Source organism: Juglans regia, chromosome 10 (assembly GCF_001411555.2).
Source record: "Juglans regia cultivar Chandler chromosome 10, Walnut 2.0, whole genome shotgun sequence".
Lineage (NCBI taxonomy): Eukaryota > Viridiplantae > Streptophyta > Magnoliopsida > Fagales > Juglandaceae > Juglans > Juglans regia.
This window is the reverse complement of record NC_049910.1, coordinates 12,556,666-12,581,920: the sequence shown is the minus strand read 5'-3', so window position 1 is coordinate 12,581,920 and position 25,255 is coordinate 12,556,666. Positions and strand designations below refer to the sequence as shown.

The following is a 25,255-nucleotide window of genomic DNA, read 5'->3' as shown; positions in this document are numbered from 1 at the left end:
GGCCAACTCCACCGACTCTCCACTACATGCTCTTCCTCTTGGTAAGCCTTTGCTGCCCTCTACCCACAACGATGCTAGGTTAGTTTTATTTTAAGTGTTGGTTTGTTTAATTTTTCCCAATCCCCTAAGGCTTTGCGTACAGTATAGTAATTTTTTGTTATTAAATTACACTTAAGCCATTTGAGTCATAAGCCAAAGTTGTGTTTCTATTTTGGATGTAATTCTCCATTATGGGCTGCACAGGTTTATGGGCCACGATTAGATACCTTGTTTTATTATGTATATTTGGGGGTCGAGATCACATATTTGCATGGACAATTTTATAAGATCAATGTATGTAGTAATATGATCATAGAATTGAATCATGTATTGGTTTGGAGAAATAATGGGAAAATCAAAATATTTTGGAGAGAATCGATATTTTAGAGTTTCAAGGATTTTTAGACATTAAGGAAAAATGTAGAATTTTGTATCTCCCATTTTAGTTACCAAGTATGTGTTCGAATGAAAATTTAAGGAAATTATGTGATTATTTTATAGATGATGAGTATTTTTGTTTGGCATTATTGATGAAAATTTCTTAAAAGCTAAAAGTCTAGGTAAGCGGGGTTCCAATACTAGATTTTGCATAAAAATAAAATTGACTAAGGTTGATTTTTGAAAAATATGTATGTTTTGTTATCAAAAGAAATTGAAACAACCTCAGTTATTTGTTTTGAATTACTCATGAAATTCTCTATAAGAATAAAGTATCTTCTGGCATGACTGGTGTAAACATGAGCTTATTTGTAACATTATGTTACTGAATTGAGAAAAAGGAGTGAATATGAAATTTGATAATTTTTGCATGTGATGTGAATATATTCTGAATTTGTTTTGGAAAATGTGAAATGATCTAAATTTATTTCAGTACTCTGTTTTGATATGCTGTGGTATCTGAAAACCATTTGGCATGACTTTCTGATTATGTTTTGCCTCTGGTTTTGGTTCTGATATGGAGATTATGATTCTGTTTTGCTTTAATATCTGGCCCTGTCATGGGATATAATAGTGACCCCTGGCCTTACCATGAGATATAATAGTTGTCTTTACTCTGAGTGCAATTGCTTTGGTAATATGACAATTTATGTTCTGCTTGGCTTTCTGCAAAATGTACAACCCTACCATGAGAATTAAACATGGTCTCTATTCTGATATGATGCTCTGATATGATATGATAAGATGAAGAGGACATTTTTGAATATGATAAGTTCTGAACTGTAGCTCTGATAACATGTTTTTGGATCCACATTTATAGAACTAAAATGTTTTGTTTAAGCATTCTGAACTATGCGGAAATGCTCATATTTACATACAAGCATATGTTCTCTACTTACTGAGCTGTTGATAATTCACCCATTATCTCTATAATATTTTTCAGATGAAGTGAATGCTTAGACTGAGGATCAAGAATAGAAAGCGGGTATAAGATTGCTAAGTATAGGGAATAAGTACTGAGATTATTGTAAGGTTATTATTTTGTAGATTGATTGTATTGACTAGATTTATTGGGATATTGACAATTATATTAAGCCTTGAGTTGTCGAATTTACGGTTATGGAGTTTTTTGAAAATGGATGAAGATATGTTTATGGAGCCTTTGTAATATTTATTTATTTAGGCGACATGTAGTGACTCTCCGACTTTATCTTGGATCGGGGCGTTACACGTACGGTTTGAGAAAATATGGAAAATGATGAATTAACTCCCAAATGTCTACCTTCATAGTTTCGGTCTGGTTGCGTGAATCTGGTATCAATGTATGTCATTCATTATCAATGTATAACTCTGTAATTGAACCTTATTCTCCACGTATAGCTTGAGTTTTTCCAAAAATTGTTCAATAGGATACATCCATCTATATTTGATTGGGCCAGCAACTAGATCCTCACGAGGTAGGTGCACAACCAAATGAACCATTACATCAAAGAATGAAGGTGGATACAAATTCTCCAATTTGCACAATATCACTGCAATGTCAGCTTCCATATTTACTAATACATCAACTTTCAATGTTCTACTACAAATGTCCCTAAAAAATCCCCCTAATTCTATTAGAGCTGCATGAACATCTCGAGTAAGCTTTCCACGCACACCAACTAGCAACAAAGCTAAAAAAATACATGATCGTTATGACTTTTAAAACCAGTTATCTTCCAATCATGGGTTCGCACACATTTTGACATGTTCGAGACATAGTTATCGGGTAGTGAACCGAGGCGACTCATATTGACATGTTGGAAGGAAACATGGGAGGGCGGGCCAAGCTAGCGATGAAGCTAGTGAGCCGAGAAGGCCGATATTGGTTGAGCGAGATGAGAGGAGCCTATTATCCATTATTTGGGATGAGAGGAGCCTATTATCTATTATCAGCGATAAAGGATGGAGCCGGATCTATCAGCAAAGGGGGGTGGCCTATCCTGATATGGTTAGTGAGTTTTATCGAGCCATGGGTTAGATTGAGGCTAATGAGGAGCCCTTCTCGTTCGTTATTTGGGAAGTGAGTATTACTATCTCACTCCAACCGGCTAGTGAGTTAGTGCATACACTGCACAACAACCGGTTGTAGGGACAGATGGTGAAGATGCCATCGAGGATGAGAAGCCTCATACGATAGTCCCACTCAAGATAAGATTCATCAGTTGATGCATGACGATTCGGCTCCTCCATATGATGGCAACAAGGTGATCAAACAAGTTGATTGTATTGCATTTCTTCGAATGCTGAATTTGATTGTCTCCTATAATATTGATATGAGGAAACGAAAGACTAATTTTGGCATCGAATGAGCTTGATTTATGTTATAGATAGCACAAGGAGATCAGATTGATCTGTCTCTATACTTCTTCATCTGCATCCGTTTTGAGTCACGATATTCTAGTGGAGGTAGTCTACCGTATGCATTGATGATTTCTAACCTCCTAGTCCAATCTAGGGTTGATGTGCTAATGACAGATCGGACCCCTTAACAAGATCATCTTTAGCAAGAGTGAGGGCCACTTGCGGAAGGCTCTCATTAATGTTCCAGCGGCACGAGATAGTGGCACAGGGCATGATCTAGCTGTTACGGATGTCGATATTGATAGATAGGCTGCAGGGGCTACAACCAGATCCGATCTCTGCTGGAGGAGCATTGTACACTTTTGATCCAGGACATGAAGAGGATCGTGGAGAGGATCACTGTGCCCATCATGGTTCTACTGCAAGAAATTAAGGGACGCATTACAGTCATCCAGGAGGACCTGGATAGTCTTACACAATAGTTTTATTTGACATTTTGTTTTGTATCGAACGTTATCGATTTAATTATTATATCGTTTTTATTTGTTATATATAGCTAGTTTGTTTCTTATCAAAAACCATTTTCCTTATTTTACTTACCAGTTCATAATAATATAAACAATGAAATTTCCTAGAAGGTAATTTTTTTTAATTGTAAATTCTTATTTACCATAACAAAAGTTATTAATTAATAGACTCAAATAATATTTATTTTTAAAATATTTGAATGTTTTTCAATAAATTTCTATAATTAAACTTATTTCGATTTTCTACGCCATTGTTCGAACCACTCTTATGACAATTCGAACGGTTTATAAATCCATTCGAACATAAAAGTACCATTTGAATGCTATAGCAACCATCTCCACCAGATTTATTTATAACTTCCCACCAAAACATTTGTGCGATGATTAAATATAGCATTCGAACGGGATCTAACTTTCCTCGGGCACAATTGTGTATATTTTCCCACCACGAATATTAATCGAACAGTTATCTTATCATTCAAACGTGAATAAAAATACTGTTCGAACATATATGGGAACGTTCGAATAGTATAGCAACTATCCCTGCCAGCTTTATTTTTAACTTCCCACCAAAAAATTAGGTTGAATGATTAAATATCTCATTTGAACGGCTTCGACCTTTCTTCCGGCATAATTGTCTATACTTTTCTGCCATGACTATTATTCGAATAGTTATGTAACCATTCAAACATGAATTAGAAACTGTTCAAACGATTTTTTTTAGACGCTATATTTCATCCCAGAAAGTCTAGTTCGAATGAAGCTAAAACCGCTTTTACGTTTTCAGATGAAATTTAATTTTTGTCCCAAATAAGTACTTTTAGGGATGAAATTTAATTCATCCCTAAAAGAATTCGTCTCTAAAAAAATAAGTCCCATAAAAAAATAATTTTTAATATTTTTTAATGATAGAATCTACATTTTATAAAAAGCTAAGCAAAATTTATATACTTAAAATTTGTGTAATTATTAGTCGTTATTATATGAACTCAGTGACATGACATTGCTGATGTAATAGCTACGTTAACTAGTTTTATAGATAATGAGTAATTCTAAATACAGTTGTAGAGTGTGTAAATGTTGCATAATCTTTTTAAAATAAAGTAGAGGTCTACTATTAAAAAAGAGCTCAAACTCGGCTCGAATATTGTTTATTTTTTAAATAAGATTTAATAATTTATAAATTAGATAAATAAAAAAATAAAAAGTCTAATATTGAATTTATACAACTAACAAGTATAACCTCTATTGAATTATAAGATTTTAAAATTTATAAATAATTAATATATATCTAGTTGATATTTATCCATAATAACAATATATTATATGCATACAAAAATTATTAACACATACACATAATATGATAACATATATATATTTCATACATGGTTCTCACATACTAGTATATTAAATTATTAAATTTTATCAACTAATTATTATACAAATTATAAAATATAACTATGAAGTATATTCAATATATAGACATAAGTAATCAGGTTACATATTATTTATTTAATTATAAACATGTTATGCTTATATTATTAGCTAATACATATAGATGTATATATTTATCAATATATGAATGAGTTTTAATTGAGTCTAGCTAACGAGTCAACTCGGACAGAAACGAGTGGGTCTTAACTAGCCTTAGCAGAGTCAAGTTGAGTTTTGTTGAGTATGTGTCATTTAATAATCAAACGAGTATTTACTTTCACGGGCGATTATTTTTTTTCACGAGTCGAGATCGATTCAAATTTAACCAGGCGAGTATCGAGTGGATTATTGAAAAGACTGGTTTGTTTACAACCCTAATACCAATCGTAAAGGCTATAAAAAATGTTAGTTTGTTCTTTTATTTTGTCTTTTGAATTTGACTGCTCATATATTTTAATTTTTTTAATGACTAAAGAAATTACCATTAATGTATTTGTATAATTTATTTAAAAAAAAAAAAACAATTGTACTAAACGCACGCCGAACAACATATGACTATAAAATGAGCCTCGAAATTCTTTCACCATCAAGGAATATTATATATATATATATATATATATATATATATAGTTGGTCGATAAAAAACTTGTAATATTCCTTACCCAAAAGAAGAAAAAAAAAACCACCCAAAGTTGGGACAATGAGTACCTATATATATATAATGCCTTTTGTTTAATATTACTTTACAAAAAGGGAGGTTGGGCACGAGCTTGAGGGGAAGCGTGCATGGTTTGGCCTTATCAGCGTGTCCAATGACTCCCACGGTCCAGACTATACTGTTTTTAGGGCTTGTACGTACCATCCTGGGAAGTGACCAGGTTCAATGAACCTCAAATGCAGTCTCTCTCCCACCGCATTTCTCTATTAATATATAGTTCTGGGACACAGAAAGATCAAAAGTGAGAGAGAGTTACAACTCCTTTTATGTCTTTGGTTGCTGCTAGCTCCGGCCTGCTGCTCCTTTCGGACTTGGTTCAGCTTCAACTTCAATCTTTGAGCTAAATGGTATTTTTTTCCTTTTTCTTTTATAAGCCAAGTGGGTTTTCTTTCTTTTCTTATTCAAATCTGAGATTTCCCACTGATGCACTTGTTTTTTTCTTTATGAATATTATGAATTATCATGTAGCTAGCATTTGGTTGGTTGAGTTATCTTCTGTTTGTTTGGAGGAAAACTTTACGATGGAAAAGGTTTTTTTAGAGAGACTAGGCTTTACTGTACAAAGGGGGGTTTTTTTATTTCCTCAAAGCCAACAAAGAAGCACCTTATATATACATGTCCATCTTTCATATCTCATGATAATATTCCCACATATACCACGATAAATATATAGATCATGGGTTTCAAGTTGCCAATTATTTTCTCTGGATCTTGGAGAAATTCTTTTTCTGTTTAGTATTATAGTTCGAAACTGTTGACCTGGTCTTCATAATAATCGATTATATATTTGCCGCTTATTTATGTATGTATAGCACAACAAATTAGAGGCTCTCTTTGACCATTGGATTGATCACCTTTCCAAGCTGCTAGCTAATTGGGCAGGCAATATCAGTACTGGAAGTCGATATTGGGTGAAACGTCCTATTTACTCAGGAGTAGCACAAGAGGATCATCGAGGAACGAGCTAAACGTCCCCTAGCTAGCTAAGCAACAACATTTTGATCTGCTCCTGGTATGTTACTCTTTTCATGGAATTTAAGTAGGAGCATTAATACGAACATGATCAATATGATAAGCTACAGATCATATTTGTAGTATTTGCAGCATGCAGCAGTCGTTGAGAAGGTTGATGGAAGTATTAGCAATGATCATTATGATAAGCAACAGCTAGATGTATATTTGTACGCAGCAGAAACCTGGCCTCGGGAATTAAGCTCGGTGACATTAATATTCCTGTAGATCGATCTCAGGTATTTTGAACTCCCTTTATATATATTAGTCTTTCTTTTACTTGATCATCTTAAAGAAATCATTAGTGTTAATTATTTCTTATTCTTGATCGTAAATCAGTAAATATTATTATATATCCAGAATAAGAGGCTAGTACACATGAATATTCTCAACTTTAGAGTTTAATTTACATATCCTCAAGCATCTCCTAGCTCCATCCACACAGCTATATGTTTAAGTAATAAACTTGCATTTTAATTTGATGATTTACAGGTTTCTTAATTAATCCCTCCTTGCATTTTGACTATTGCGTGACATGATTAACTTTCATATATCAACTCATGATATCCAGTACAGCTAGTGATCATCTCACTTCTTATAATGGAACTTATGTACCAGAAAAAAATGGTATCTAGACTTATAGCCTGATCTTGGGATGTAAAATATATTTATTTCCACCGTCTCTATCATAGTCTATAAGACAAATGTATGCATTTTGGCCCTAATAACTTATATTTATGTTTTATATCTCAATCAATATATATGCTGTCTTTTTTAGTCGTATCTACAATCACCTTGTCTTTATCGATCATCTCTGAATTAATAATGTTCTACCCCAAATCCGAACTGTCACGTATTATTTAATCAATAATGCTACATACAACCGGCAATTTACAACCTTTGTGTAACCGGCTGACACAACTGGGTTCTACTTTCTCCCTTTCTTCCTCTCTTCCTCTCCCCTTTCATTTTTCTCGAAGAAAAACTTAGGAATTTGATTTAGTGCTTCTCTCTTACAAGATGGACTTCAAGTCTTTGCGCTTTATCACCCACTAGTCATTATTCTCTGTAGAGTGTTCCGACGACCTTGACTCTTATAACATGACATTAATTTAATCTTATTATTTATGTTTCCTTTATAAAAATTTATTCTCAAACGTAAATATTAATATTAAGTTATTAACATATTATGTATCCTTACATATTATAAGTTACATACTTACATATATAATATATATAGTTATATTAAATGCATGTTTTAATTAAACTAATTAGTATATTTTGACTAATTATTTTTAATATTTATTTGGTTAATTGCTTATATGCATGGTGTTTTGAGCTGAAAATAATGTTTTGGCTCTATCATATTTGGGCTTAAAAAATTATTCATTTGGGTTAAAGAAGCCAACCAGCCCATAAAAAAGAACCCAAAACTGAATCACACTTGTAATCTAAACCGAACAATCTCATCTCATTTCATTCTATCTCATCTCAACTCTTTTCAATTTCAAATTTTCAACTATTTCATCTGATTATTATCTAATCATTACAATTTTTTCAAATGTATAAATAAAATACAAAAATTAATTCAACTATTCAACTTTTTCTCTCCTTTTTCAAAATTCTATTAAACATATTAACTCAAACTATTTCACTATTATTCACAGATCATCTAATTTCATCTCATCTTACTATCTAAACGAGGCCTAAAACCAATTTAAATTGGTACGGTTTCAAAATATGTTGAAAACTGAACCGAACCGAACCAACTGATTACACTACTCCTAGTTTAGGTTGTTCAAAATTGACCATCATGCATTTGGGAATATATTTTTTTTCAAAGTACGTACTTGTTAAGTGATGAAGCACACAGGAGCAAAGTGAGTGATTAAGAACACTAGCTAAGATTCTCATTTGTTTTCACAACTTCTCTCAACTCATCTCATCTCATCTAATCATTATAAATTTCTCAAATTTTCATATAAAATAAAATAAACAATTCAACTTTTTTAAATCTCAAAATAAAAATAATATTAAAAAAATATATTCTAACAATATTTTATTCAACTTTTAACTTTAATCTCAATTCATCTTATCTGCAAAAATAAACGAGACAAGCTTTCAGTACTATGACTGATTAAGATCGTACCACTCCTATTAAATATTTTATCACAAGAATCATGAGCGAAACGGAATATAATACTATAGGCTTAAGCTTTCACATGAATGAGGTTAGTCTCTACGTATAATATATATCAAAATGATTGTTTATAAATTACTGAGGTTCACGGCCAGCTGGTATGTCTTTCTCTTTATTATTTGCAAAAATTAAACCTTTTAGATAGATAATTGTATAAGAATATTGATCTAATTCCAAAAACTTACACTTCCCCAAATATCTTCCCAACATCGATTATATTCCATAATCGACAAAAGCCCTCAGTGCGATCGACAGGCTACTGTGCCGGCCAGCGGTGGGCGTGCCCCCTAGCTAGTCACACTTTTTTATTTTTTTTCCCTTTTCTTTTTCACATTTTTAAATATTTTTAAAAAATAAAAAATATAAAAATATATTAATAATTACTTCTTTAATAAGTAAGGAAAAAAATTAAATAGATGAGCGGTAAAATGAGGGAAATACTATCATTTTCCTTTTTCTATTGGGTACTTGGAGAATTATTGAGGACTTTGTCGCAATGCCTTTGCCAGTACCACATTAATACATTATACATGCATGGAACTCACGTAAGCCCTGTTTGTGAAGCGGAGCTGACGCGTACGTATGAGGATGTACTTCGATTAATTGAATCATGCATGCTAACTTGTTGCTTTCTTATGTTGTTCAGCTTAGACAGTACTTGGGAACTCAACTCAAACTCTTCATGCCATCAGTACTTTGATGCCGATCTGTAGTACCAAGATTAATATTGCTTCCAAGTAGTACTGCTGATGAAGGTGACGGTTCTTTGGAGGGCTAGCTCTTCGGAGTCATCTAATAAATAGGTGGATAATTGCACTAAAAAATCAGTCTCCATTCTCTGGAGTGCTAAGCCTTCCAGTTGTTCAGCTAGACCCTTCATTCGAAGGAAGGGAATATGGTGTGATTAATTGGTAGCTTCTTGAAGTGGAATGCAGTGTCCAAAGTGGATAACCATGAATATTCGAGCTTTTACACATATGTTTCACTCTGATCAATTGGGAATGAGCCATGTCACAGACCAGTACTGCCATGGCAGGGTGAGAAAGTTGGGATGTGATGGCGCCGGCGAGAGGACACTTGCCATGTACGGTGGCTGAGAAACATATGGCCTTTAACATGAAGGCTATGGGAAAGATCGTTCGATGGCTTTAGCAAATGTCCTCCAATTAATTCTGGTACATTACTAGGATCAATAAACTGCACCGGTGATGTGCTTGTTGAAGATCCCGATCGAGTTCTCGTACTTATTACAGTCAGAAGAGTTCCCCTTTACAACTTCAAGTTCGTGAAGCTTTTGTGATCATGTATTGCAGACTGTAAACATGGTCCAAGGCCGGTCAATCTGTCCCTTTGTTCTACTCTCCTGCCTTGAATAAATCCGAACAAAGGGAGCCGTATGGTGGTAGTGATGTGTTCATCGATCCGTCCTATCATTTCTCGCACAAGAATCTGCAGCTAGTTGTTAATTATAAGTACTACTACTCGTGTACTAGTGGTACTTTGTGAGTTTGTTTTTCTTTCCTTTCATGGTACGTTGAGATCATAGACTTCCGGTTGAAACTCCACGTATGTCGTATTTACAAGTAAAGTACTAAGGCTGGAGATTCTGGGATGAAATATAGCATCTCATCAAAAAAAATAAAAAACTGTGCGAACGGTTTCAAATTCGTTCGAACCGTATGCTATTTTACATTCAAATGTTGACATAATTGTTTGAACAATATTCGTGACTGGAAATTATACACAGTTGTGGTGAGGGAAGGTTAGAAATCGTTCGAAAGTACTATTTTCATTCAAAGAGAGTTTGAGATCATTCGACGGTATGAAATATTCGAATGTAGAGTCAATCATTTGAATGATTTTTTTATAGGAAGTTATAAATTGGGGGATGCTTGCAATCCCGTTCAAATGGTAATGTTACGTTCGAACGGATTTATAAACCGTTAGAATGCTCATAAAATTGGTTTAAACTGTAATGTTGACAATCGAAATAAATTTAATTATAAAAATTTATTGAAAGAAACTCAAATATCTTAAAAATAAATATTATTGATTCTATTAATTATCAGTTTTAAAAGATGAAAAATTTACCTATACAAATTTATTATTTATGGTAAATTAAAATGTATCATATATGCCATACTAGAAAATTTATATAATTAATTTAAAAATTAATTAACGATTTTTTTATGGTAAATAAAAATTTACAATTAAAAAAAATTCCTTCTAGAGAAATTCATTTTTTATATTGTCAAACGGTAAGTAAAATAAGAAAACTAATTTTTGATAACAAACAAGTTAACTAGATATAAAAATTAAATTGACAATGTTCGATAAACTATGATAGGCGCAATGACATCCTCTCTATGTCCTATATCAAAAGTGTGCGATGCTCCTCGAGCAAGGGTCACATCTCCCTGGTAGTAGTCCTTGCAATCTCTATATCAGCATCGACATCCGTAGAAGCTGGATCATGCTCCGTACCAGTACTGGTCACCACTTCAAAATTAATGCGAGCCTTCCGTAACTGACTCTTACTCTTGCTGAAAGTGATCTTGTTAAGGGCTCTATTTGTGGTTGTTTCCGCTCTGTCAATAGTACATCAACTCCCGAATTAAGTTGGAGGTTGGAGATCAATGCATACGGTAGACTACCTCCAATCAAATACCACAACTCAAATTGGATGCGGATGAGGAAGTATAGAGGCAGATCAATTGGCTCTCCTTGTGCTATCCGTAGCATAAATCGAGTCTGTTCGATGCTGAAATTTTTCTTGTGTTTCCTCGGATCGATATTATGTGAGACAATCAAATTCAGCATTCGAAAAAAATACTTGACAATAACCTGTTTGATTGCCTTGCTACCATCATATGGAGGAGCCAAATCATCATGCATCAATAGACAAATATCATCATGCGTTGGACCGTCGTCTGCTGGAGCCTCATCCTCAATGGCATATTCATCTTCTGTCCCTGGTTGTTGTGCAGGGTATGCACCCACCACACAGGGGATCCCTAAAAATTCAACGATATTGTCTGCTAAGATAGTAATATGGACTCCTCAAATAACGAACGAGAATGAGTCCTCATCAGCCCCCATCTCTGATATGGCCTGAAAAAACTTACCGACCATATCAGGATAGGCCACCCCCCTCTGCTCACAGATCAAGCTCCATCTTATATAGCTGATTATAGAAGACAAGCTCCTTCCATCCCAGACAAGATCGCAAAATTTTTTCTATAATGATCTCCCGTTCAACCAAATTTTGCGTTCTCGACTCACTAGCTTCACCACTAGGTTGCTCCCTCCCACGTTTTCTTCCAACATATGCCGTTAATTTGTTGTTCATAAAACAAATAAACAATGAATATAAAAAAAAATAAAAAGTTCTAATTATGTTATAATGGGTACTGTTCAAATAGAAAATATATAGTTCGAACTAACATTTAGCCTATTCGAACATTAAATAAAATTGTTCGAATAACTATGAGACCCTATTCGATCTGTTTAAATTTCATTCGGACAAATAAATATATAGTTCAAACAAAATCATCATATGGCCATGAACTGTGTATCTCAGCTTGTACTATTGTTTATCTGTTCAAACTGAAAAAAAATTGATTCAACAAATATTTGACTCAACTTTGTATGATCGAACGTGTGGTGCCATGTTCGGACTGAAAAAATGACTGTTTGACAAAAAACTATTCGAACAGCTTTGAAGTTGTTCGAACAAGCAAACCCATGAAGATTCATGGCTGAGTCGACTCAATACCTAATGTAAAAACCAACGATTCATCATGAATATGATGAATCGTTGGTTTTAAGCATACAAATCAACATGGAGTGAGGCCTAGGTTTCACCCCATCATTTCTACGACCAAATATCGTTTGTGGCGATCGGAAAGTACCAAAAAGGGGTTGGATTAGATTCAAAATCTGAACCCCATTTTCAACACCAAGGATGGTGGGTCATACCTCTTAGATGGTAGCCAATGGTCAGTCTACGGTAGAGAGTGGTGGCGAACAACGGTGGTGGCTTCAAACGGTGTTTGTGAAAATGAACCGTTCTATTGAAAACTGAGTCTTATGCCTCGAAACAATCACGTTTGAGCTAGTATTTTTAAGTTTGAATGGTTTATTACAATTATTTTAGTTGTTCGAATAGAATTTAACCATTCGAACCAGAGTTTGATAAAGCTTGCATAATACGTTACAAACTATCACCGTGGGTCTGTTAAGGACCTAGGTACATTCGAAGCTGGTGTTATATTGTTAGAATGGGATATAGAAATTTTTTATCAGTTTGAACAAAAATTATTTCTTTTGAATCATCAATGCATAGAATAAACTACGATGACTCATTTTTGTCAAAGACTCAGGTACGTTCGAACATGCGTATGAGATCTTCGAATGTGTAACTAATTACCTTCAAATGACCTATAGTGGGATTTTAGTTGTGCGAACAAACTATGAGCATTCAAACGGTAAAGGACCCTAGTACATTCGAACAAGCATATACTTTGTTCGAATAGTTTATACTCTAATTGCATACATTGTAATTTATAGTATAGCATAATTATATTATACTATAATATGATATAATACTTATAATATACTAGTTATAATACGTTGTAATTGTATATATACTTTAACATAATATAGTAGTTATATAGTATAGTATATTTATATTATACTCTTAAGTACAAATATTATAAATAAGAACTCTACTCATCATCCATATACCACACATTTGGTAAGGAAAAAAATAAAAAATAAAATAAAAAACCATATGTGGTGTGTAGTGTAAGGATGATGAGTAAAATAACTCTATTATAAATAGTAAGGTAAAGTATAGTTATATTATATTTATACTAGTATAGTATAGTAATAGTTATATGCTAGTTATATCATGCTATAACATAATAGTACTGGTTATGTTATACTAGTTATCTTATACTAGCTACTTATATTATACTATAATATAATAGAGAAATGATAGTTGCAGTCGTGAGTATGCAATCGTTGTACAATTATTTTGAAAAAAAGTGAATAAATACGAGACTCACATGAAAAAATAATAATTTTTTAATAGTAGACCTACTCTTTTTCAAAGCGACTGCACGATACTTATGCACTTTATGACTGTATGTAGCATTACTCAATATAATATACTAGTTATATTATACTTCTATGTTATACTATAATATAATAGTACTAGTGATATTATACTACTAATATTATACTATTAGTAGTATACTAGTTATAATATACTATACTATATAATGCATATAAAATAAGATGTCATAAAATGCAAGAAAAAATATTTCATTCCAACGGTATATTATACTATTCAAACGGTGTATGGATCTATTCGAATGAATACGCTACTGCAGTATACGAGCATTCGAACGAAAGAGTTTGTCGTAAGGATTGATGGGAAAAATTGTCACCAACCACTGCTTATATAAATCACTATTTATTATAAACTTTCGCCATTCGAATGCAATATTGAACCATTCAAACGCAATCGTTTAAGTGGGTTAGGTGATGTCACATACGCGGAAAAATTTCATAACCAATATAGCATGACAATCAAAACCAAAAAATCATTTCTATGAGGGGACCCATGATCGAGCTCTAGCTATTTCAAGATAATAACCCAACATCATAGAAAAGCACATCCTAATTCTCGCAGCCTTGCCCGCCATCCAAGCCAATATATAGAGTGTTATTTACAAAAGAAGTACCGGACTGACCAATCCCAACAAATTGAAAGTCAATAGTGCTATTTAGAAAAGTTTGGCTAAGAATGAATGAATTTGTGTTTGAAAAGAGACTCACTTGCTCAAGAAGTTTATTAAAAATAGCAAAGGAAGTTCTTGAAGAGTTCAGCATTTTCAGAGAACACAAAGAAAGGATGGTTAGTTACCGAATGTTGTCATTAACAAGCAGACATGGGAAAAACCAGAGGCTAGTTTTGTAAAGGTTAACTGGGATGCTTCCCTAGATACCAAGAGGAAAAGAATAGGAGTGGGGATCATGATCAGAGACGAGGAGGGAGAGGCTTTGGTTGTTGTATGTGATCAAAGGCATAATGTGCATAATCCAACAGTAGCAGAATGTCATGCACTCTGGAAGGACCTGGAGTTTTGCAGTGTTCTTAATATACAGAAGGCAATTTTCAAAGGAGATGCTAAGGTTGTTGTAATGGCAGTCAGAAGTGATGAGGATGATTTGTCTTTTTTTGTTCTTTAGTTGAAGATATCAGGATTGGATTAAAAAACAGATTAGATTGGAATTTAGAATTTGCATATAGAGATAAGAATATTGTGGCTCATACTTTACCTAAGGAAGTTTTAAGATTAGAAGAAGAAAATGTGTGGATAGAAGAAGTTTTAGATTTCGTTGTAAATTGTCTGGAAAAAGACAAACTTTGTATTGTTTGAAGCTTGATACTGAAATACAGGAGTTTTATTTTCAAAAAAGAAAAAACTTGGCCGAAACCATATTGAAATTAATCCACATGCACCCAAAACCTTAGATTTTATCATACAAATAGTTTGCATCGAAATGAAAACCAAACATTCAGACCACAAAGAGATAAAAGAGCTTGTTTGCAACGAAACAAACCATTGATTGAGTTTTGTTATATGTTTGGGTATATAAGAACCAAAATAGATGAGTGCCTAGAAAATGCATGCAATTATAATCTAAAGTATGAGAGGCCACCAATATATAATATGAAAAGTAATTTCACTTGCAAAGTATGATAGGTTTAGGCTTGGATGGGATAGAAAGAGTCTCTCATCCCATCTCATCCTATCTCATCTAAATATCTAAATATCATAAATACAAACAATTAAAGAAAGAGTCAGATTAATGTTTTTTAAAGAGTCATGCTCATATGCCGCCACCGTTGGACTATATTGCTAATAAATTTTGTTTTTTAATATTTTTTAAAAAAAGAAACCCACAAATTTATTAATAGTAATGTTTTTAATCATTTAAAATAAAAATAAATAAATAAAATATACTAGTAGTCAAACCCGAAAATCACACTAGCATTTTCTTTTTACTAAACTAAGTTCCAAGGAAGTGATCTTTTTAAAATTGACAACTAACCCAAAGAATTAAATTAATTTTTTTTTATAAGAAGAAACATAATATTAATGATAAAAAATTACAGACAACTATCAAGCCAAATTGCTTGAAAGATCAAGTTTGAAAAACCATCTCACCACATCTCAATAGACTCAACAGACCAAGCATGTTGGGCTAGATCATGAGCAGCCTCATTTCCCAACCTACTCACATGTTGAATATGATATTCACCAAAAGCAGCCAATAACTTCTTTATTTCTTGCAAGAAAATCCCCAATATTGAAGAAGACTCTGTTGAAGCTTGAGTCTCTCTATGATTAGCTTTTTAATACCCATAGGAGCACATAATTGCAGGCCCCGAAACACAGCAAGCAGCTCTATATCCTCAAGAGTAGCAACCTCAGCTTCAGTTTTGCTAACAACCATAACAGTTTTTCCATTAACATCTCTGAGTATAGCTCTAATTCCAACTTTGTGTTCGTCACTAAACATAGCCCCATCCACATTTAACTTCAAAAAACCAGCAGGCCACAAAACTTCTTAGTCTCTGTACTAGATTTCTGTCTTGCACCTGTGAACATCCTGTGAAGAGAAAGAGCATGCTTCATAACCTGTCTCGGCTCAAGTGTCACTTGTTCATGCATCTTCTTGTTCCTCCTATATACCATAACCCCAAAGCTATTAAGAAAAAACTAGTCCTCTATTTTACCTAAGGCTTTCACTTGCATAGCAATCTTCAAAAAAGAGTTATTCCTTTCCACATCTTGCATAACAGGCAGAAATATACCCCACTGATATTTAATGGATGGACAATTGAGCAAAACATGAATCAAATCTTCACAACCAGCATTACAGAAACAACACACCTTCTCACTTATAATCTTCTTTCTTCTCAAATTATTTTGTGTTGATAACCATCCTTACAAGCTCTCCATACAAAGACCTTAATCTTATTAGGAACTTGCATCTGCCAAATAGCATTCCATAAAGTTTGCTATAAACTGGCACTCGAGCATTCACCCAAAATTTTCTGAGCTCCCTCTCTTACCAACCTATAAGCACTTCTCACACTGAATAGGTCATTTTTCTCTTGAGACCAAATTCACTTGTCTGGCTAAGTACCTGGGCAGATTATTATTTTCAAAATCTCAGAAGCAATATTTGGATTGAATAGAGCTCTTACTCTTGCTACATTCCACCAATTATTATTCATGTCCAGTAGAGAATCCACTATTTACTCCTTATTTATTGCAACACCATCAGAAATAGCTAAAGAAGCATTACCGAAACCTGGAATCCAAGGCTCTTTCCAAATCCTTGCAGTTTTCTCATTATCAATTCTCCATCTACAACCTTTGAGCAGCCAAGATTTTGCTTCCCAAATTCCTCTCCATATATAGGATGGGTTACCTCCCAATTTAGAATCAAAGAAGTTATCCTTAGGAAAGTATTGAGCCTTATAGATTTTGTGTAATAAAGAGTTTTTAGCATGAACGATTCTCCAACCCTGTTTTGCAAATAATGCTAGATTGAAAGATTTCAAATCTTTAAAACCCAGACCACTTTTAACTTTAGGCTCACAAATTTTCTCCCAACTAACCGAATAAATCTTCCTCTCCTCCTTTTTTTTTTTTTTTTACCCCACCAAAATCTAGTCATCATGGATGCCAACTTTGAATATAGTGTAGCAGGTAATAGAAAGCTACTCATGGAATAAGTAGGAACATAAAAGGCTATAGCTTTAATGAGAATCTCTTTCCCACCTTGAGAAAGTAATTTTTCCTCCCAATTTTGTAGCTTATGCCAGACTTTGTGTTTGATATCAGAAAAAACTTTAGTTTTTTATCTTCTAACAACTGGTAATAACCCCAAATATTTTTCATACTGTTGTTCACAACTTGTACCCCACATACTCAAGATCTCTTCACGCACATCATCAGTACCATTATTGCTAAAAACGATAGAGATTATTCTCTATTAATATTTTGTCCAGAAGCTTTCTCATAAACATCTAATAGCCCTTGCACACACATATTCTCTTCCACATTTGCTAGATAGAAAATCACATTGTCATCAACAAATAATAAGTTATTAACTCGAGGAGCACCCCTATAAACCTTGAGCCCAAAAACTCTATTCTCAGCCTCAGCCTTGTTCAATAAAGAAATCAAACCTTCATTACACAATAGAAAGAGATAAGGGGAAAATGGATCCCCTTTGTCTCAAAACCCTAGTTGGAATAATTGGACCTTTAGGAACACCATTGATCAACACAGAATACGTAACAATGCAAATGAATTTCATGATCATAGCCAGAACCTGTCTCTCAAATCCCATGGTCATCATAATAGCTTCTAAGAAATCCCACTTAACACGATCCTATGTTTTACTTATGTCTAACTTAAGAGACATAAAACCTTTCTTACCTACCCCTTTGTGCTTCAAATAATGAATTAGTTCATAAGTAATAAGCACATTATCTGTAATCAAACGGCTAGGTACAAAAGCACTTTGAGACTCTGAGATAATACAAGGGAGCACACTCTTCAATCTATTTGAATTGATTTTAGACATCAACTTATACACAATATTGCATAGACTAAAAGGTCAAAAATCAAATATTTTAGTAGGAGATTTCTTCTTAGGATTCAATTTGGTATAAGTATGATTCAAGGTGGTGGGGGAACTCACCAATATTTAGAGCTTTCAGAACATCTGCAATAACTGATCCACCCACCTTAGGCCAGAACTTTTGATAAAAAAGTGGTACCATTCCATCTGGACCTGGAGCTTTCAATGGATGCATCTGCTTCAAAGCTTATATCTCCTCTTGCTCAGCATATCTTGCTGCTAACTGTTCATTCATTTGACTTGTCACTCTTTGTGTCAGATTGCCCAAAAAATCCATAAGTCCTTTTAGATCAGTAGTGGAAAAAAACTTCGTAAAAAAATCCAAGATAACTTGATCTCTTCCATCCCCATTCTTCCATACCCCATTGTCATCTTGAATTTGAAGAATGTTCTTCCTTTTTCTCCTATGTGTAGCTTTAGCATGAAAAAACTTAGAATTATGATCTTCTTCCTTCAACCACAATGCTTTAGATCTCTGACGCCACATCAACTCATCCCTTTCCAACCATAATTGGACTTCCTTTCTAGCAATGCATGTCCCTCCTTATCAGCAAACCTAGGATCACAAACTTGCAAATCATGTAAGCGTTTTTGTGCATTCCTCAAATTAACTTGAACCCTACCAAACTCAGCTTGATTTCACCCCTGCAGCCTTTGTCCACACTCTGAAATTTTGTTCATAATATCTACCATATCATTTTTGCCATCTACTCTCCTCCAAATGTTTTTAACAATGTCATCACAACCCTTCTCACCTACCCACATAGCCTCAAACCAGAAAAAGCTTTGGCCTCCTTTTTTCTTTTTTTATAAATTCACCTTCTAGCTCAATCCAAATTGGCAGGTGATTTGAATAGGCAGCAGACCCATGTATGACTCTTGTGTGTGGGAATTCAGCACACCATTGATGATTTGCAAGAAACCAATCTAGTCTTTCACTAATAAAATGTTTTCCTTCTCTATGGTTATAATAGTTAAACATAGGTCCTCTAAAACCTAGATCCCACATAGAACAGTTATGAAGCACTTCTCTAAAATTTGAAAGTTGTTTCTCAGGTCTCATCCTCCCTCCCCACTTCTCAGTTTGATTCAAGATTTCATTAAAATCTCCCAACAACAGCCATGCCTCAACTCGACTGCTATGTAATCTATGAATAATATCCCAAACTTTATATCTTAGATGAGCCTCAGGATGGCCATATACCCTAGTAAGATAATAATTCGTTTTATTAGCCCTAACATTCTTAACAAAAGTATCAACATGATGAATAGAAAAACTCAGAACAGAAATATCAACTTCCTTATGCCAAAATAAAGCTATGCCTCCACTCTTCCCCACACAGTCTACAGCTAAACAATTGGTAAAACCAAATTTATACTTACATGTTTCCACTTCTCGAGCCTTTAATCTCATTTCTTGTAAAAACACCATATCGGGAGCTTCCTTCACAATAACATTGCAAAGAGCACGACTGTCTCATGGGTTCCCAAGCCCATAGACATTCCAATTGAGGATTTTCATGGCTCCCGGCAAGGCTGGGTGCTAGCCACTGCCGATAGCTTCTACTTAAACCCTCTCTGAGCTTCATAAGTTTCCTTCAAAGCTTGATGCTTCTTCGACCCTCTAGTTTGATCTTCCACAGCCACCTGTGTCTTCTTTCTCTTTCTGTTACCAACCTTCAACGGGAGATTATGTTTCTGGGCTTGACTCATTTGGGACAACCGTTTCCATCTTTTACCCTCCAACACATCAGGCTTTGCAAGACAATGAGCCTTAATTTCTACTCTCTAACAAACAATCCTCCCCAGGCCCATCTCCCTCAACAGGCCCCTTAAATCCATAATCCACAATCGCAGAATCTTCTATTCCCACGCTTACTTCCTGCAAATCAAACTGATCTCCCTCCAAACTTCGAGTAATCTCAGCATCTTCTGTTACCAACTCCGAATCATTTGCCGTTACAGTTGTCTTCTTATCTTGTATTATCCCATAATTGCAGGGATATTGCTGGTTATCATTGATTGTAAAGTCTTTTGGCCGTGATTGACTCCCATAGTTTCTCTCTATCCCTGTGAATCCTGCTGTCCGTTTCTCCCCTGCCAGAGCTTCAGACGGAGAGGCATGACCAGCTTGATGTTTCTGCTCATGCCGATCTCACCCACGTCTGCCAGTACTATTTGATCGCAGCCACTGCCCATAAGGAAGACAATCAGCTGTCTCATCTTCTGGATGGTCAGCCTGCCACCTCTCGCAATCTTTATGGCCATGACCAATTCGACCACAATAGTAATAGAAATCTGGAAGTCGTTCAGATGAAAAGCGGACCCAGACTGGTTCATGTAATCCTAGATTTAACATTTTGCCTCTCAGTAAAGGGTTTGTAACATCAGTCTTAATACGTACCCGCATAAACTCCCCCCAAGCCATCTCACCTTTCTCAAGATCCACTTACTCCACCTGCCCCACCTTGCTCTCAATGAGATTGCCTACATATTCATTTCTTGCACTAAGAGGAAGAGCATGCAGTTGAATCCAAAATAGTGGCTCAGTAAGTTGAAACAGTGCCTCAGTAAGCTGAATTCGATGAATTGGTTGATTACCATCTACCTCTTTGATCAGCACCAGATGTTTGTCGAAAGACCATGGGCCTTCCCGAATAACTGATCTGCTCTTGTCCCGGAGATCATCAAACTCAATTAACATCAGTGTCGCATTCAAATCTCTAAACTGAACACCCTTAACAGGTCTCCATATTCTTTTCATCATTTGTTTAAAAGCCTCTCTGTTGTAATGCCTTGACGTCAACAGTTGAGCAATCAAACACTTTCCTCCCCGAATAATAGCATCCTCTAATTTCTGTGTCTCCACTTGGATTTCCTCATGTTCGCACTCCGTCAACGTCAAACGTTGATAGAGTTCCTCCAAGTTTTCCTCCATATCACACGCGTGTAACATGCATGTTCGTTGGGTATGAGGTGACACAAACCCTATCGTTGATGAATTTTGAAGGAAGGAGCATTGGCAATGGCTAGCCATTGCCAAGTTCAAGTCCAAATTTTAACTTTTTTTGAATTAAAACTCCATTGGACTAGTTAAAGAGATATTAGTGTAACTTTGAGCTACAGTAATTAAGGGCCCCTAATCATATTTGGGAAGTTATGGTAGAATGACCAAATCAATATTTTATGATTTTCCCATCCAATTACCTCTCTCTTTTAATATTAAATTTTAATATTAATACAAAATATTAAATATTAAATAAAGTGTATTTACAAAATATTAGTTTTTTTTAAAATATTATTAAAATATATAATATTATATTACTATTTTGATTTTAAGATGGCTAGTCTAATGTGGATTAACCTCTCCAAAATTCGTATCATTCACCTTCTAAGAACATTGGCAATGACCTAATTGTCAAGGCCAAAAATTTTGGCTATAGCCAAAACTTCAAATTCTAGTCAAAATTTGGACTAGAATTCTAATATTATTTTTGGAGTGAAAATCTTAGGATTGATGTTTAAGTTTAATTTCCTCAAGTTTTAGGTGGAAACGCATAGGAAGTACAAATTTGGTGAAGGGCCAAAAATCCCTGATTTGAAAGGGGAAAAACAAACTCAATGATCCATGTTTTTATCATTTTTTGGGGAAAGAAAATAACTTGAAATGCTTACTATTGAAATTGGAAAATTTTATACAATACCACACTATCATCTTACTTTCATCCTACTATATAAATCGTGATACATTTATCAATACCTAGATCATCCATTATAGTACATTCTACATTGAGCGATCTTGAAGCTCCAAAAAATAGCCTGGATTTCTGGACACTTCAAAGGTTGTTTGCAAACTAGATAACCGTAGTTTATGGTACTCTAGTACAGATCAGCACAAAAGGGATTTCATTTTAAAAAAAAAAAACAAACAAACTTTTTTAATCGCAGTAATTTAACTGACCATGCAATTGGCGTGATCGATTAAACGTCATTGTTAATTGATATATGTAGTAAATTGGAATGCATTAATTTCTATTTTCTTGAAAGTGATCGGATCATACCATATAAAGAGAATTTTTCTTTATCGACATAGTGTGTGCAAATCATGCGTACTCTTTTAAAAAATAATGGGATCCATTATTAAAAATTGAAATTTTTCATGTGGATCCCCAAAAAAAAAGTGCGCAAGTCTTTTACACTATAGGACTACAAATCATTTTCCCCATATATATAATATTGCTAATGATTTCAAACAATACATATCCTTGATCATGTTGTTGAATTTGCCCTATACATGAGCTAGGTAACAACTATAATTTTATGGCTTCCTCTTGCAATATATATAGGATCGTATTTTTATTGAGATACTGACGATTAATATTCCTAATTTCTTAGTGATCTTGAATTGCCATGCGTGCAGTACTATATTATATATATAGCCTATGGAACAAGTTTAAATTTGTATTTGACTTCATTTTATATATATCCTCATGTAGACAACCTGCAATATTAATGTTTATTAATCTAAGTACTGAGATAGAGGCCGCCAGGGCCGGGAAGAATATTGAAAGTTAATATTGATGGATGGTACCATGGAATCATGAGGCATTCTGAGGGTTGTTTTGTTGCGGAGTTTTCATCTTTTTATGGTTGGGGTTCTGATGCCAAATTAAGCTGAGTTGTTGGCAGTCATGAGGGATGGACTGAGGTTCATGAATAAGAGCTTGAATGTTTGCTATGTAGATTTTGAACCTGATTCAAAGATTGTAGTAGTATATTGGAATGAACGTTGAAATTAGGTTCAAAAAATTAAAGGAAAAAAAGAGCAGATTCATATATAACACATGATATCTGCCTGTTTGGACTCCTCGAATTCCCATATGGTTAGCTTACAATCAGAACCAAGAAAATTCATGCTAGCCACAAATTAATGCTTCAAATTGCCTGCTTTGCACAGTTTCTTCAATCTCCTCCACGTTACTGCATGTACAATACCATGTTTTGGAAGTATGATAAATGAATTCTGCATTGACGGATCATATCATATCACTGTTTGTTAAGCTATAAAATCATCAGGGTGATAAAAGAAAAGAAAATGGAAAACAGAATATTAACTAGAAAATCTTTTACACAGAGAGACGAGTACTGGAGCTTATCTAGATTATGCTTTCTTCTGCTTGATTGTTGGAATAAAAAGAAACCGAAAGATCCAAGCAGCCAAAGTTGCTCCAATGAGGGGACAGATCCAATAAACGTAGAAATGTATCCAATTACTGTGCTGATTGTTCAGAAATGCCCAGCCAAAGGCGTTGGCTGGATTCATGGAAGGCCCCGTGTAACCAGACCCTGCAACAACCAATCCCACGGTTGTGACAGCAAGTAACCACACCTTCAAAAGTGGGCTTTTGGGACCCCTGAGCATGATTAAAAGGAGTGAAAAGCTTAGCACCAAGGTCAACACACCCTCAGCAACGGCTCCTGTATGCATATCCACTTTCAGGGAAGGCCCTCTAAGCATGTGTTTGTATTGGCTTGGCATCACTCGCAATATTGCCATGGCGCCCCCAACTCCACCGGCCGCCTGTGCAGGAAACCGAGTGGCCATAGAGATGAGAGATAAGTCAGGATTAAGGCCTGCAGCGTAGAACGAGACCGTGGTAGAAGGATTGAAGCTGGCGCCACCCAAGACCTTCCCGATCAAGCTGAATAAAAGTACAAGTGTGGAAGCAAGCACGGTGGCGATGAAGAGGCCTGCCACTGGTATGGCATGAAGGCCAAGGTATGCGGCTATGATAGGGGTAAGAATTCCCATCATTGGCGCGCTGAACACCCATAAAGATGTCAATATTGCATCTCCTATTGCAGCCTTCACCACACCCATCTTTCTATGTTTCTCTTTTCTCTGATCTTTACCTGCCCTGTATAAAAGAGTTCAAAGAAAGTAGCCAACAGGGAAGTTCATCAAATTGCCGGCCTGTCCAAAGAAACAAATTAAGACGGATATATATATATATATATATATATATATATATATATATATGCCAAGAAGCCTGTACATGTATAATCTACTTATTTTGGTGGCCGGCTATATGGTATATAGAGTAATAACATAATTGAGTTTATTCTTTAATTAAGCCATTTTGTTGACTCAAGAGCTTCCACCGCACCTACCCTTCACTTCACGATTGTGCTTACCTAATACGTAGCAGAAAACAACCATAACAGCGATGCGTAAAATATTTTAAAGAAAGTCCAGATCACATGATATGTATGCATGGCCATTGGTATTTATTAACGACCCTTCTGCATGGAAAGTGTTGATGTAAAAGTTTGTTGGCTAGGATTAGATGACTATGATCTATTTGATTTATTGGATAAATGTAATTTGCATTTATCTTTATTTATGAATATTTAAATTCAAAAATAAGTAGATTAATAGATAAAATGTTTGTTTTTATCTTTATCTATGAATGATTGAATTCGAATATAAGTGGTTGAATAGATAAATGTTCAAAAGACTTTTTGATCAAGATTGAAGGTTCGAAAAAATAGGAGATATCAAGTGATCTGGATAAAACACTCTGTAAGAAGATATCGAACAAGAAAGAATTTTGAACTATCTAAAAGTTATCTAAAGCAGTTATCTGATGAAGTTTCAGCGCTAGCTGTCAGCACAGTTATCCCGCCAACAGATTCCTACTGCACCTGAAATTCTTAACAGATTCAGCCCGTCAGCAGAGTTCAACTACAGATCAAATACTGGGCAGTGTATTTAATTCATTATTTCGGCTGAGGATATTATTGCTTGGG

The 25,255-nt window shown here is 34.6% G+C and overlaps 1 protein-coding gene and 1 long non-coding RNA gene across 2 annotated transcripts; one reads left to right on the top strand and one right to left on the bottom strand.

Moving 5' to 3' along the window:
- Positions 1 to 5,658: 5,658 nt before the first annotated feature.
- On the top strand, positions 5,659 to 10,431 carry LOC109011626. The gene is made up of 4 exons (XR_001999354.2): positions 5,659 to 5,846; positions 6,312 to 6,511; positions 6,595 to 6,749; positions 9,357 to 10,431. It is a non-coding gene; the product is annotated as an uncharacterized LOC109011626 (long non-coding RNA).
- A 13,110-nt stretch (positions 10,432 to 23,541) lies between these two features.
- LOC109018257 (aquaporin SIP1-1-like) lies at positions 23,542 to 24,420 on the bottom strand. Its single transcript, XM_019000420.2, has one exon. It carries the CDS (start codon positions 24,324 to 24,326, stop codon positions 23,607 to 23,609), a length of 720 nt encoding a protein of 239 aa, XP_018855965.2. The 5' UTR covers positions 24,327 to 24,420; the 3' UTR covers positions 23,542 to 23,606.
- Between the last annotated feature and the right edge of the window lie 835 nt (positions 24,421 to 25,255).